At 47.7% G+C, this 15,421-nt stretch overlaps 1 protein-coding gene across 27 annotated transcripts in view; it reads left to right on the top strand.

The window, feature by feature from the left end:
• LOC139750871 (one cut domain family member 2-like) overlaps positions 1–15,421 on the top strand; it is a 636,939-nt gene that overhangs the window by 336,898 nt on the left and 284,620 nt on the right. For 18 of the 27 annotated variants that reach the window (XM_071665708.1, XM_071665712.1, XM_071665710.1 and 15 more), the window contains one exon: positions 14,609–14,671. The exons of the other annotated variants lie outside the window; for them this stretch is intronic. In XM_071665708.1, coding sequence (XP_071521809.1) covers positions 14,609–14,671 — 63 coding nt within the window. The remainder of the gene's footprint in view (positions 1–14,608; positions 14,672–15,421) is intronic. 27 annotated transcript variants of the gene reach the window in all.

Genomic DNA, 15,421 nt, shown 5'->3' with positions numbered 1-15,421 from the left:
GAGACTTTGGATGAGCGTGGAGGAGGTGAGTCGTTACGGAGAGCAGGGAAGGTTCAGAGTAGAATCAAGGGAGGTAAGAGGGAGTTGAAGGGGACGAGCGAGAGTTAGGGAGTCAAGGAAGAGGCTTAGTGACGGGCTAGGGGGGTGCGCGGGGGGCGGCCACAGGGGCTTTAATTCCTCGTTGTGTGAGATTTGTGTCATGACGGGCGCGGGGGCTGGCCCTGCCTACTGTCCCTCCCTCCGCGCCACCCCACGCCAAGCCCCAACCCTCCCTCTACGCCACGCTATGCCTCTTCCTATATGCCAACTCCATCGCCCTCCTCACACCTCTGTCCTTCACACAACTTATTCCCCGCCCCCCTCCACACACACACACGGTCATACACACACTTCTTCCCCTGCTAACACTACACCCCAGCCACCTCTCACTACACCCTAGCCACCACTCGGTACACCCTCCGCCACCACTCGATACACCCCAGCTTCACTCATACCCGCAGTTACTACCCCAGTAATCATACATCCCACCCCACACTCACTACACCCTACTCCCACAATCATGACACCCTACCCCCCCACAGTCATGCATCGAAACCCCACACCTTCATGACGCCCCGACAGCACTAGACCCCCTACTCCAGACTCTACCAGCCTCCCCCACCGGAGGTCCATCATCTTCCAGGCCCTGGTTCCCTTATACTCCGCTAATATAAACTTCCTCTTGTATGATATTAATATTTGATGATCCGGTTTAGAGATTGATAAAGTTGTGATGTTGAGAGATCACTAGTCAGAATGTTGAGCAGGTTGCCATCTGTATACGACCTTGTGAAGTTACCTCCCGTGTTGAGCAGGCGGGAGGGAGGCTGGCCAGGTCTCCAAGTTAGGTGTCTCCTCCTCCTCCTCCTCCTCCTGCCGCCAGTGTTGCCATGTGAGAACTTGACTTTAAAAGTTACCACTGACTTACCCACTGCTCCTCCCACTGCCTTAGGCTTATGGAAAATGATATAGTAGATATTTATAAGGTTGATTCAGTTCGTGTGTACGTGGTAGGATGGGTTCCCCCGAGGGGAGTGTCCTCGTCCACGTCATAGGCGTGATGTATGTGATGTTGTGAGACATTAGAATATCAACATCCCTGGCCTGGGTGAGGTACGTGATGTTATATGACATGGAGACTTCACCATGTGTGACCCTGCTAGGGTATGTGATGTGAGGCATCACCATGTGTGACTCTGCTAGGGTATGTAATGTAAGACATCACCATGTGTGACCCTGCTAGGGTATGTGATGTGAGACATCCCCATGTGTGACCCTGCTGGGGTATGTGATGTGAGACATCACCATGTGTGACCCTGCTGGGGTATGTGATGTGAGACATCACCATGTGTGACCCTGCTGGGGTATGTGATGTGAGACATCACCATGTGTGACCCTGCTGGGGTATGTGATGTGAGACATCACCATGTGCCACCCATCATGACCTTTAGTGACCTGTCTATCAGCTGGTCAGGTCATCAGTAGGGCATTGTAGCTTATGGAAATGTAGATATGTGACCCTCCTCCCCAACACACATCCAGACGCGGGGAAGTGAGGAAGTAGAAGTAAACCATCATGTTGGATGCGTCTGAGTAACATCCCCCACGAACTGTGGAATATAAACATACGTGTTTATTGCTGGAGATGAACGCCCGTGGGAGTCGTCGCTGTGGAGGGACCCGGCAGCTAGCAAGTCCTGCCTCCAAACTCTCGTATTTTTCCCAAGTTCAAAAACCCAAATCAAGTGGAAAGATAATCGAGGGTTGAAAAAAAAAAAAAGGTCAGTAAACTAGACTAATTCCTTCCCTTTGCGAGCGGGTTATAATGTGATGGTGGCGGCTTCCTGCGTAATATTCCTTGGCAGGACGCTGATCACCTCTTGTTTCCCCTCCACCAGCGGGATAAATGCCGTCTTAAGGTCCCGACTCCGTGTTTATCACTGGCTACGGATGTCGGCCTTGATGCCCCAGCAAGAACATGGCAGGGGAAATAAAGAAAGAGAGAGAGAGGAAAAAAAGAGAGAGGGAGAGTCAATTAGAGGTGAATCAGGGGAGGAAATCTGTCGTAATGTGGCCTAAGCTGCTCATGGGCCCGGCCCACAAGACAGTGGCTCACAGCGGGTGCTGGCCCAGGCTCCAAGCCTCCAATTATTTGTGTATCATCGCCATCAGATGGCCCGAGGGCTCAGTACGTGTAATGGTCTTGGATGGCGGCCCGTAACCCCGCCGCCAGTGCTCGCGGACCTTCCTGAAACTTAGCGTAACAAGAGACCCTCGCTGGATGGTCCTCCGCCAGGTAGCCTCCCTCCCCGACCCAGATTGATGTATAAAACAGGCCTAATTGACATGGATAATAGGGTAAATAATGGTTGTAATAGGGTAAGTAATGGTTGTAATAGGGCGATGCTGCGCGGCTCGCCGCCGGGAACCATCGCCCTATTTGTGTGGCTGCAGCTACGTGATCACGTGACGAGCGAACTGATTTGCATATTCCACTGTAATGGCTTGTAGAATGTCGGGCGAGGGGAGGCTGCTGTACCACCGCCTCGTAGACATATGTGGGCGGCCGGGCTGGGCTGGGCGGCCAGGTTGAGGCGCACGTTTGCATTGGGTGGGGTAAGTGGGCGGCCAGGCTTGGGTAGGTAGGTGGGTGGCTCGGCTGGAGTAAACGGAGTGGGCAGGACTTCATTTTTTTGTAGTTTGTAGTTTTCAGATATTTCTTGTGTAGATGTACATAGAGCGAGCACGTCAGCCACAGTATGAGTGAAGGGCACATATCTAGGGGTAGGTGGAGGGAGGTCAGTATAGAGCGTACACTAACGGGGTGACAGGTGGGACCCAGGGACCCATACGGGCCCTCCTCCGGTGAGGTGGGAGGGAGGGAGGTGTAGGATACATGAAATACATGATGTATGAATACAGAATAGTGAGTGATGCTGACAGCAACATAGGTAACATCACATGTGTAACACAACGCAAGTATAAAACATGTCAAACAAATACAGAACATCTTGGTAACAAGTACATATAAACAGATGACATACACACCGAGGAATGTGTCACGAGACACAGTCTAGCTAGCTAGCGTACACTGATAGCATTATGAAAGGTCAGGATATAGTACATGTGGGACATGTACTCATGGGATATAGTACATGTGGGACATGTACTCATGGGATATAGTACATGTGGGACATGTACTCACGGGATATAGTACATGTGGGACATGTACTCACGGGATATAGTACATGTGGGACATGTACTCACGGGATATAGTACATGTGGGACATGTACTCACGGGATATAGTACATGTGGGACATGTACTCACGGGATATAGTACATGTGGGACATGTACTCACGGGATATAGTACATGTGGGACATATACTCACGGGATATAGTACATGTGGGACATGTACTCACGGGATATAGTACATGTGGGACATGTACTCACGGGATATGCTGGGACGACACACGACATGAACCATCGCTTCTGTGCACCTCCCAGACTTACCCACGCCCACCCCTTCATGTACTGTTAACACTTACTCCATCGTTTCGCACACACACTCACACACACACACACACACACACACACACACACACACACACACACACACACACACACACACACTCTCTCTCTCTCTCTCTCTCTCTCTCTCTCTCTCTCTCTCTCTCTCTCTCTCTCTCTCTCTCTCTCTCTCTCTCTCTCTCTCGGGAATTGAGGAGATGTTGACCACAACATCAAAAGTAATTCCTTTGTATTTCAAGTATATATAGACTGTATCTGTAGACAGCAGGTGCATAGTGTACTATATTCAGTTGGAAGGATCATGTTCGGTTAGTGTGAGAATATGTGGACAGGTTACCTGCCCCCACACTACAGGTTACCTCCCCCACACTACAGGTTACCTGCGCCCCACACTACAGGTTACCTGCCCCTACACTGCAGGTTACCTCCCCCATACACTACAGGTAACTGTCCCCACACTGCAGGTTACCTGTCTCCCACGCTACAAGTTACCTGTCCCCCACGCTATAGGTTACCTGCCCCCACACTGCAGGTTCCCTCCCCCCACACTGCAGGTTACCTGTCTCCCACACTGCAGGTTACCTGCCCCCCACACTACAGGTTACCTGTCTCCCACACTACAGGTTACCTGTCTCCCACACTGCAGGTTACCTGTTCCCCACACTACAGGTTACCTGTCTCCCACACTACAGGTTACCTGCCTCCTGCCACCACCACGGCAGGTAACATGAACCTCTCTCGTCTCTGTACCTTTATTCTCAGAGGCTAAACTAACTATCGATCATTTTTTTTTTCAGCTGTTGCTCAAGGATCCGATCTGATTACAATTATCATGGCGCAATTAGGCAGTTTGGGGACCGCCTAATTGTTCCTCTGCAGCTTAAAAAGGCGGGTAATAAAGACATCAGAGCTGCACCCTATCGGAAACCCATAAGTGGTTGGTGGCAGCCCGGCCCGTCTTGGGTTACGTCCCTTGAGGCAGGCCAAGGTCTGGCGGTGCTGCAGGCCCAGACTTGTCGGTAGGGCAGGCCCAGACCTGGCTGTGCAGCGGGACCAGACCTGGGGATGCTGCAGGCTACGGCTTACCTGTGCTGCAGGCCCAGACCTGTGTATGGTTTAGATCCAGGCTTGGGGATGCTGCAGGCCCAGACCTAGTGGTGGTGCAGGCCCAGACCTGGCGATGGTGCAGGTTCAGACCTGGCGGTGGTGCAGGTTCAGACCTGGCGATGTTGTAGGCCCAGACCTGGCGGTGGTGCAGGCTCAGACCTGCCTGTGCTGCAAGACCAGACCTGGCGGTGGTGCAGGCCAGGACCTGCTGATAACATAGGCCAATATACTTCCTGTCTCTCTGGTAGAGCAGAGGTATGACGTGTACCGTGTTACGATATACCTGTACACACTGACTCCCCGGGGTTGTAGATATAACATGTTATACTTCTAGACACTGACTCCCTAGAAATTATAGGTATAACATGTTATACTTTAAGGCGCTGGCTTTCCAGGAGTTGTAGATATGTTATACTTTAAGAGGCTGACTCATGAGTCCACTTTCAGTACCCAGTAGTGGGGTTCGATGCTCTGATAAAACTTTGTCTTAGATATTTTTTATCTTGTTTTTGGTCGACCATCATCGTTGTAGTGTAGTGGTGGGAGATTATTGGTCATGATTACCGAAATGATTTAATCCTTTACAGGAAAATAAATTAATGTGTCTTGAATTAGGGCCATTGAAGGGATACACTGCATTAAGGCCACACATCTACAGTATAAGTTCACCATAAGTGCCACACATCTACATTGCAAGTGCATCATCAGACTAGGTTTTCATTCGGCAACATGCCATTATAGTGATGACAGTACAGAACTGTACATTCAGACAATAATGCACGAGAGCGAACGTGTCATATTTGTGAGGATACGAACATGGAAGTTGTTGTGTCGTAATAATGTATCATTGTTATTAATGATGGTATCTGTCACACCAGGTGAGGTCTTCCTAGAATGTCCTGAGGTCAGGAGCCAGCCTGACACACATTAGGAAACTTTCGACCTCCTTCACCTGGACCTTCCCTTAACTACATCCACTCTCCCCCTCACCTGTTCCCCCATCTCCTAATTCATTTGCTCCCCATTTATACCATCGGTTGCGCCCCACCCGTCCCCTCATTAGCTCCCCACCTCGATTACTCCCCACCTATCCTCTCACCTGCCCCCACCTGTCCCCTCAGCTGTCCGCCCGTCCTTCCCTTCATCAAGACCAAGTGCCGGCCAATTAGCACCAGCAGTCGTCTGGACTGGCGGCTGACGGTGGAGTGTAGGTCACCTGGAGCCGCTGCCCCAAGAAGTTACTTCTGTGGCTAGCCTCCTGCTGGAACACCTCCTCTGGTCAGACTCCAGCCTGGAAGATCTTCTCTGGTCAGACTCCAGGCTGGAACATCTCCTCTGGTCAGACTCCAGCTTGGAACATCTATTTTGGTGAGACTTTAGCCTCAGACATCTCATCTGGTCACACTTTGGACTGGAACACTGCCACTGGTCACACCTTCTGCCCGGAACACCACCTCTAGGTCAGACTTTGGCCTGGAATACCTCCTGTGGTCACACTTTTGCCTGAAACCCCTCTGGTCTCACCATAGAGTGGAACATCTCAACTAGTCAGAATCTGGCTTGGAACTCTTCCTCTGGTCAGACTCTGCAACACCTCCTCAGGTCAGAATCAGGCCTGGAACACTGTCATTGGTCAGTCTTCGGCCTGGGATATCTTCGACCAGAATTCAGCCTGGTACATCTCATCTGGTCAGACTTTGGCCCCAAACATCTCCTCTGATTAGCCTCTGGTTGGAACACCTCCTCTGGAACATCTCCCTTGGTTAGCTTCTGGCCTGGAACACCCCCTCTGGTCTGACTTCGGCCTGGAACACCCCCTCTGGTCTGACTCGACCTGGAACACCCCCTTTGGTCTGACTCCGACCTGGAACACCCCCTCTGGTCTGACTCCAGCCTGGAACACCTCCTCTGATCACGACAGTCCTGCCTGGAATACCTCCTTCCTCTAACCTTCATCTTAAGAGGAGCCACGGGAAGCGCTCAGAACAGTAGGGCAGGGAGACATCAGTAAACAGATCGAGGAAAAGATAAAGGCCCCGGGCACGTGTGGCTGTAAACACCGTGGTTCCCGCCCAGGTCTCCTCGGATCGAAAGAGGATATTAAAACGGTAGAGTAAGAAGCCGCGACACATATTTTTATGCATCTCATTTCCTTCCTCAGCCAGAGATGGCGAATAAGATGGAGGTGTTAGAGAGGTCCCCAGGGTTTGTTTATACGTAAAGTTTTGTGAGAGAGTCATCAAGGTGGCCACAAGAGTGAGGACTTCCCTGTGTTGACTTAGTGTTGAGGAGGGACAGAGGCGGCGCCCCACAGCTGTGTGGTCACTGGAGGTAGTACCCCAAGCAGGGTTGTTCCTCCCTGGGTTGGAAGACGTGACTTGTCCACCAAGGTCCTCAGATATTACCGTTGGTTGTTGGAAGACACAGGTGATCACAGACATGAAGAATGCATCACTGTGTACACAGAGGTGCACGTTCCATCCCACACACACACACACACACACACACACACACACACACACCTATAGATAGGTTCATAACTGTTACAAGGTATTAGAAGACTTAGCTATGATAACCCCCAGAGCAGCAGGTGTCCTGGTCCAGGGCTCGCCAGCAACAAATGTCTTGGTCCAGGACCCGCCAGCACCAGCTGTCCTGGTCCAGGACCTTCACTCCCGGACCAGACCGCCCCTCCCCCACTCATATCTAACATCTTTCACATTTCCTCGAGACTGAATAGCAAAGGAAGTGTGTGTGTGTGTGTGTGTGTGTGTGTGTAGTCAGCGACACGCTGATACAGAGTGAAGCAGACCGGGCGGTGGGCTACGGTAGTGAGTGTGTAGCGTAAGGCGTCACTCTAGTGACTTACGCCAGCCACAGCTAATGTTGTTATTCCTGTGGTTATGGAGGCTCACGGGAGGAGAGGCACACCACCACCACCCATCTATCTCCTGCAGTGAGGGGCGGAGGGGAATCCTCCCCTCCTGTATTAACTTTGCTATGGTGAGAACAGTAGCGAGTCCCCTGAGGGAGGCCAAGTCCCCAGCAGTAGCGGGTCCAGGGAGCACAAGTACCCCAGTAGTAGCGGGTCCAGGGAGGGCAAGTCCCCAGCAGTAGCGGGTCCAGGGAGCACAAGTACCCCAGTAGTAGCGGGTCCAGGGAGGCCAAGTCCCCAGCAGTAGCGGGTCCAGGGTGATATCCTTGACCTGTGGCGGTATAACTACAGCAGGTGTGTGTGTGTGTGTGTGTGTGTGTGTGTGTGTGTGTGTATGTGTGTGTGTGTGTGTGTGTGTGGTGGACCCTGACATTCCCTACTCCACCAAGTCCTAACCTCCTCCCCTCCCCTTCCTTCCTCCCCTCGCCACGCCCCCTCCACTACTATCTCTCCGCCCCTCTCCGTCCTCCGCCGTCGCCACGCCTCCTCCGCTACTCTCTTTCTCCCCCCCCCTCCCTCCCTCCCCTTCCCCCGTCGCCACGCCCCCTGGCTTACCCTCCCCTCGCCGCTACCGTCCCCCCCCCACCTCCTCACCCTCCCCTCCGCACACACTCACGCCATCGCCGACGAAGGCGTCGCATGAGGAGAACCTGTTATACTTTAAGGACGAATAAAAACCAGTTTTCAATCTGAGGGCTGGATATTCAACATGATATATGAACCCCAGACTGGATACTCAACATGATATATGAACCCCAGACTGGATATTCAACATGATATATGAACCCCAGGCTGGATATTCAACATGATATATGAACCCCAGACTGGATATTCAACATGATATATGAACCCCAGGCTGGATATTCAACATGATATATGACCCACAGACTGGATATTCAACGTGATATATGAACCCCAGACTGGATATTCAACGTGATATATGAACCCCAGGCTGGATATTCAACATGATATATGAACCCCAGGCTGGATATTCAACATGATATATGAACCCCAGGCTGGATATTCAACATGATATATGAACCCCAGGCTGGATATTCAACATGATATATGAACCCCAGGCTGGATATTCAACATGATATATGAACCCCAGGCTGGATATTCAACATGATATATGAACCCCAGACTGGATATTCAACATGATATATGAACCCCAGACTGGATATTCAACATGATATATGAACCCCAGACTGGATATTCAACATGATATATGAACCCCAGACTGGATATTCAACATGATATATGAACCCCAGACTGGATATTCAACATGATATATGAACCCCAGACTGGATATTCAACATGATATATGAACCCCAGGCTGGATATTCAACATGATATATGAGCCCCAGACTGGATATTCAACATGATATATGAACCCCAGACTGGATATTCAACATGATATATGAACCCCAGACTGGATATTCAACATGATATATGAACCCCAGGCTGGATATTCAACATGATATATGAACCCCAGGCTGGATATTCAACATGATATATGAACCACAGACTGGATATTCAACATGATATATGAACCCCAGGCTGGATATTCAACATGATATATGAACCCCAGGCTGGATATTCAACATGATATATGAACCCCAGGCTGGATATTCAACATGATATATGAACCCCAGACTGGACATTCAACATGATATATGAACCCCAGACTGGATATTCAACATGATATATGAACCCCAGACTGGATATTCAACATGATATATGAACCCCAGGCTGGATATTCAACATGATATATGAACCCCAGGCTGGATATTCAACATGATATATGAACCCCAGACTGGATATTCAACATGATATATGAGCCCCAGGCTGGATATTCAACATGATATATGAACCCCAGACTGGATATTCAACATGATATATGAACCCCAGACTGGATATTCAACATGATATATGAACCCCAGACTGGATATTCAACATGATATATGAACCCCAGACTGGATATTCAACATGATATATGAACCCCCAGACTGGATATTTAACATGATATATGAACCCCAGACTGGATATTCAACATGATATATGAACCCCAGACTGGATATTCAACATGATATATGAACCCCAGACTGGATATTCAACATGATATATGAACCCCAGACTGGATATTCAACATGGTATATGAACCCCAGACTGGATATTCAACATGATATATGAACCCCAGACTGGATATTCAACATGATATATGAACCCTAGACTGGATATTCAACGTGATATATGAACCCCAGACTGGATATTCAACATGTTATATGAACCCCAGGATGGATATTCAACATCATTTAAGAAACCATAGCTGGATATTCAACGTAATTTAGAAACCATAGTTGGCTTTTTAACCTAATTTAAAAACTAGTGCTGGATATTCAGTGAAATCTAGAAATCAGAGGTGGGTATTCATCATGATTTGGAAACCAGAACAGGATATTTGATATTATTCAGAAACCGGTGCTGGATATTCAGTAATATTTAGGGTCCAGTTAGATATTTAACATGGCCAAGAGCTCAGTGTCAAAGTAACGTCTAGTTCCACTGTGGCCAAGATATTCTGGCTACATTTGAGTGGGTGGCAGATGGCCACAATGTGGTGGGTCCATTGTAACTGGCGGCTTTATGGCCAAGCTGGGGTGGCCACCTTGTACCATACTGTCTGGGCCATATAGTGCTTCTGTATACTATGGCCATTGACACTGTGGCCACACTGTGATGGGCACTATCATACCAGGTACCACCTTGTACCATACTGTCGGGGCCATATAGTACTTCTGTATACTGTGGCCATTGACACTGTGGCCACACTGTGATGGGCACATCATGCCATGTGGCACTGTGGCCAGGCTGTCGTGGCCACAGTGCCGGGTGCGTGCCGACCCTAACATAAACTCGCCCACACAACTAATTGACGACTTAGTATTTTTACACATTTTTTTTTCCGTTGTAAACATCCCAGATCTTGGAGACCTCCCTCCTTACATCTGTCTTGAATGGTCACTTGTATGGGGCTTCTACACCTGCCCAGGCCCTTCTGCACTCTCCCACCCCCTGCTACACCTGCATATGTTTCTTAACACCTGTTAATGCCTCCTACACCTGCCCAACACACCTGCTACAACTGCTCATGCTCCTTACACCTGCTTACCCCTCTTACAGTCGCCCATGCCTGCTACAGCTGCCCGTGTCTGTTACACCTGCCCATGCCACATACACCTGCCCATGCCTGCTAGGCAAGGTTGGGACGACATTTACGAAAACTGTCTATCCATAGTCTTTGGCAGGTGTAGTGGGCATGAACAGGTGTAGTGGGCATGAACAGGTATAGTAGGCTTTTGGCCAACACATGTCGTGGGTGACACCTGCTCGTGGTTGACAGCCATCCTCACCTGCTGGTGGTGATCGTCTGCCGTGGCTGCTTGCCAGGGTGAGGGGCATGATCCCTCCCTCACCTGACCTGCCGAGCCCTGTAGCCACACAGGACGTCCTGCCCAGGCGAAATGATCCTTAGGGTCAGATGTGACCTGAGGGGGATTAGATTTAATCCTCTGGGATTAGATGTGAACTTGGGGGAGTTAGATCTGATTCTAGGGGGATTATATGTGGTCCTAGGGGGTTAGATGTGAGATCCTATGGGTTAGATATGACCTTAGGGGCATTTTGATGGCGTGCTGGGGTCCAAGATGTGACCCCCAAAGAAGCATTAGATGTGACCCTGGTAGGAGGGGGGGGGGGGGGGGGTAGCCGCAGCGTACACAAATAAATGTAAACAACAATAGACTATGTTTTTTTTTTTTCCTTTTTAAGTGGGTGAGATCAGACGCTGAGATCAGTGTGACAACATTACAAAAACAAACAGATGACACACTGACAGATTCCCGTGAACTTTATACTCAACTACGGAAGAGCAGTTAATGGTCGTCCTGGTCTTGAGGTGAGGTAATTGTCATGTCTTTTGGCGCGTGTGTGTGTTTAGTGATGCTTTCATCTGATGAATTGTTCCATCTGTTAAGAATCTTCTTGAAGTGAATGTTGACTCATTCCAAGTTAAATGCTTGCTCGCCACTTTGTATACATCACTACAAGTGACATATGGTAGATCTCGTAGTCTTTGAAAGCTTCTTATATCTAGAGGGTCGAAGCACTTTATGGTTTTCGATACGTTTGTCAAGTCTTCCATTATCTGAGCTAAACTAAGTTAGAGTCGTCTCGTTGGCGGCCATAGGATTTGTTTCTCAGTCTGGGAAACATCTCATACCCCGCCACTGTTCTCTTACCATTGTCTTTATGACTGTTATATAGGTAGGATGACCAGACTGTAGCCAAGGTGAGGACGCACCAGTGAATTGTGAGGTGAGAATTAGTTTCTGTGATCAAGATTGGAATGCCCTCCCTGTGTTGCAGAGCTTCCGTCGTGCTCTGCCCTCCCTGTGTTGCAGAGCTTCCGTCGTGCTCTGCCCTCCCTGTGTTGCAGAGCTTCCGTCGTGCTCTGCCCTCCCTGTGTTGCAGAGTTTCTGTCGTGCTCTGCCCTCCCTGTGTTGCAGAGCTTCCGTCGTGCTCTGCCCTCCCTGTGTTGCAGAGCTTCCGTCGTATACGGTTTGCGTGCCTCTGGGTCATCGTACATCATCCTTACACGTGTCGTTTCCTCATCTACGTTCGGTAGCTCAACAGAATTCCGACTGTAGCCTGCCTTCCTCCTGTGTGAAGCTCCCACGTATCAAAGTTCATCTGCCTCCTGTGAACCCAGTCTGTGTCAGCCTCCTGCTGGAGACGCTCAATGTCTGCTAGGGATTTATTTACCAGTTTAAAGCCGTCCACCGATGTTGATGTCACACAACGTAGCCCATTTATCAATGTCACTGATATAAATGAGAGAGAGAGAGAGAGAGAGAGAGAGAGAGAGAGAGAGAGAGAGAGAGAGAGAGAGAGAGAGAGAGAGATGGGGGGTGGGGGGAAGGGTGTACTGATCCCTGTGGCATGCCACTTGTTACGTCTAACAATCCCGTGGCTTGACCGGCAATCACTACTCTTTGTTTAATGGCCAGTCACCTAATTACCTAACCACCGAAGAACCTAACCATCTGTACCGTGTGACGTAACTTTTGTTTCGTAATATCTGAAGTGGAACTACGTTACGTCGAGTACAGAGTGATCATACATAATGAATGAATCATTGAAGAAATCAGACGGGTCGGTCTGCTACGATTAGTATCATCGTAAACTAGGCTGTTCATCGTGTTAAGTGGTTATCCTGTTAGTGATTTACAATCTTGTCTACCATAATGGTGTCCATAAGTTTACCAACTGTGGATTTTAAGTTAATTAGTGATAATTGTGTTGATTATCGGTGTTCTGCTGGGGAACTTCTCATGTAGCACGTGACGTATTGAAAGCAGTAGTCAAGGTTTCATTCAAAGTGTTCACATTCATCTTCTTTCATATGTCCTCAGATCGAACTCAACAAGACCAGTTGGTTTGGTTTAACTCTATTTAGGAGAGGGATTATATCGTGAATATATATATATATATATATATATATATATATATATATATATATATATATATATATATATATATATATATATATATATATATATATATATGTTGTACACTCTTCTCCTAACAGTGTACTTGGACATAATGAGTGGATGGTAGCTGTCGTTATAATGTGTTACTTGTGTAACTCGTGTGACAACCTGTGGTAGATGTGACCTGTGGTAGTGACGTGAGATCTTTGGTGTTTGTGTACATACCACATGTCATACCTGGCATACCACGTCATACCTGGCATACCACATGTCATACCTGGCATACCACATATCATACTTGACGTACCACATGATACCTGGCATACCACATGTCATACCTGGCATACCACATGTCATACCTTACATACCACATGTCATACCTGACATACCACATGTCATACCTGACATACCACATGTCATACCTGGCTGTTACATGTGACCTGTGATGGTAGATGTAATATTACCTGTGATGGAGGGGTCTCTCTCGAGAAGTAGAGATAACTTTTAAATTGTCTTCGTATGTTAATATAAGTGTCTTTAATCCTGTACATAAGTTATAAGTATAATATTGAACATTTATAAATAGCAGTAGTAGTAGTTAGTAGCCACTGTTGTAGTGACTGGTGACTTTTGTCTGGTTCTGTAATACATAAATCGTTTTTATCATTCCCGTTTTTTGACAGAAAATCTCATTGATCTGTCTGTTAGTGTGAGTTGATTTATCAAGTATGTTATGTGTCCTGTTAGTGTGAGGAAGAATAACCCCACTGTATCATGCCTTGGTTGTATGAGGTTCTGGTAGTGTGAGGTGACCTAGTGTGTGCTCTTGTAGTATGAGATGCCCTGGTAGTGTGAGGTGTCCTAGTAGTGTGAGGTTCCCTGGTAGTGTGAGGTGCCCTGGTAGTGTGAGGTTCCCTAGTAGTGTGAGGTTCCCTGGTAGTGTGAGGTGCCCTGGTAGTGTGAGGTGCCCTAGTAGTGTGAGGTTCCTGGTAGTGTGAGGTGTCCTGGTAGTGTGAGGTTCCCTGGTAGTGTGAGGTTCCCTGGTAGTGTGATAGTGTGAGGTTCCCTGGTAGTGTGAGGTGTCCTGGTAGTGTGAGGTGCCCTGATAGTGTGAGGTTCCCTGGTAGTGTGAGGTGCCCTGGTAGTGTGAGGTTCCCTGGTAGTGTGAGGTGTCCTGGTAGTGTGAGGTTCCTGGTAGTGTGAGGTGCCCTGGTAGTGTGAGGTTCCCTGGTAGTGTGAGGTTCCCTGGCAGTGTGAGGTGTCCTGGTAGTGTGAGGTGTCCTGGTAGTGTGAGGTTCCCTGGTAGTGTGAGGTGCCCTGGTAGTGTGAGGTTACCTGGTAGTGTGAGGTGTCCTGGTAGTGTGAGGTTCCCTGGCAGTGTGAGGTGTCCTGGTAGTGTGAGGTGTCCTGGTAGTGTGAGTAACATGTACCTCCTCTCTGGCAGGTGGGTACGGCTTTGGTGGCGAAGGACAGCGCCCAACGGGGGGAGATCCAGCATTCTACCAAGGTAATTAACACAATCGATTATTCTTTTCTGAAACTCAACTTCAAATTTTGACACAAAATTACTTTTTTTTTTTGATGAAATTCATATCATTTCAAGATCATATTTTTTGGCATATAATGAAATAATATATGAATAAAAAAAAAAATATATATATATCATTGAAGTGGAGGATATGTATTTTTAAGTCTTTTGTAGATTGAAATTACCGAAGTTGTTGGTAGCAAACTCATTAATAACCTCATCTTAATTAGTCAATTGTAAATAAATGTTATAAGCTGTGCGGCCGTGTGTGTGTGTGTGTGTGTGTGTGTGTGTGTGTGTGTGTCAGTGTGTGTGTGTGTGTGTGTGTGTGTGTGTGTGTCTGTCTGACTGTCCGTCTGTCTTCTTCCGTTATTTTATGTATGCATTTGTTTTGTTTGTTTTTTGTTGGTATGTCCGGGATTATGTTGTCTCATGTCACTAGTCTCTCTCTCTCTCTCTCTCTCTCTCTCTCTCTCTCTCTATATATATATATATATATATATATATATATATATATATATATATATATATATATATATATATATATATATGAATTAACCATGTACTGTTCACATGATATGTGATGTAAACTATGCTCGGGGTTTAGTAGTAAATAGTTTATACATATATATATATATATATATATATATATATATATATATATATATATATATATATATATATATATATATATATATATATATATATATATTATTTTGCTTTGTCGCT

Source organism: Panulirus ornatus, chromosome 10, assembly GCF_036320965.1.
Source record: "Panulirus ornatus isolate Po-2019 chromosome 10, ASM3632096v1, whole genome shotgun sequence".
NCBI classification, from domain to species: Eukaryota; Metazoa; Arthropoda; class Malacostraca; order Decapoda; family Palinuridae; genus Panulirus; species Panulirus ornatus.
This window is presented reverse-complemented; position numbering and strand designations above follow the sequence as displayed.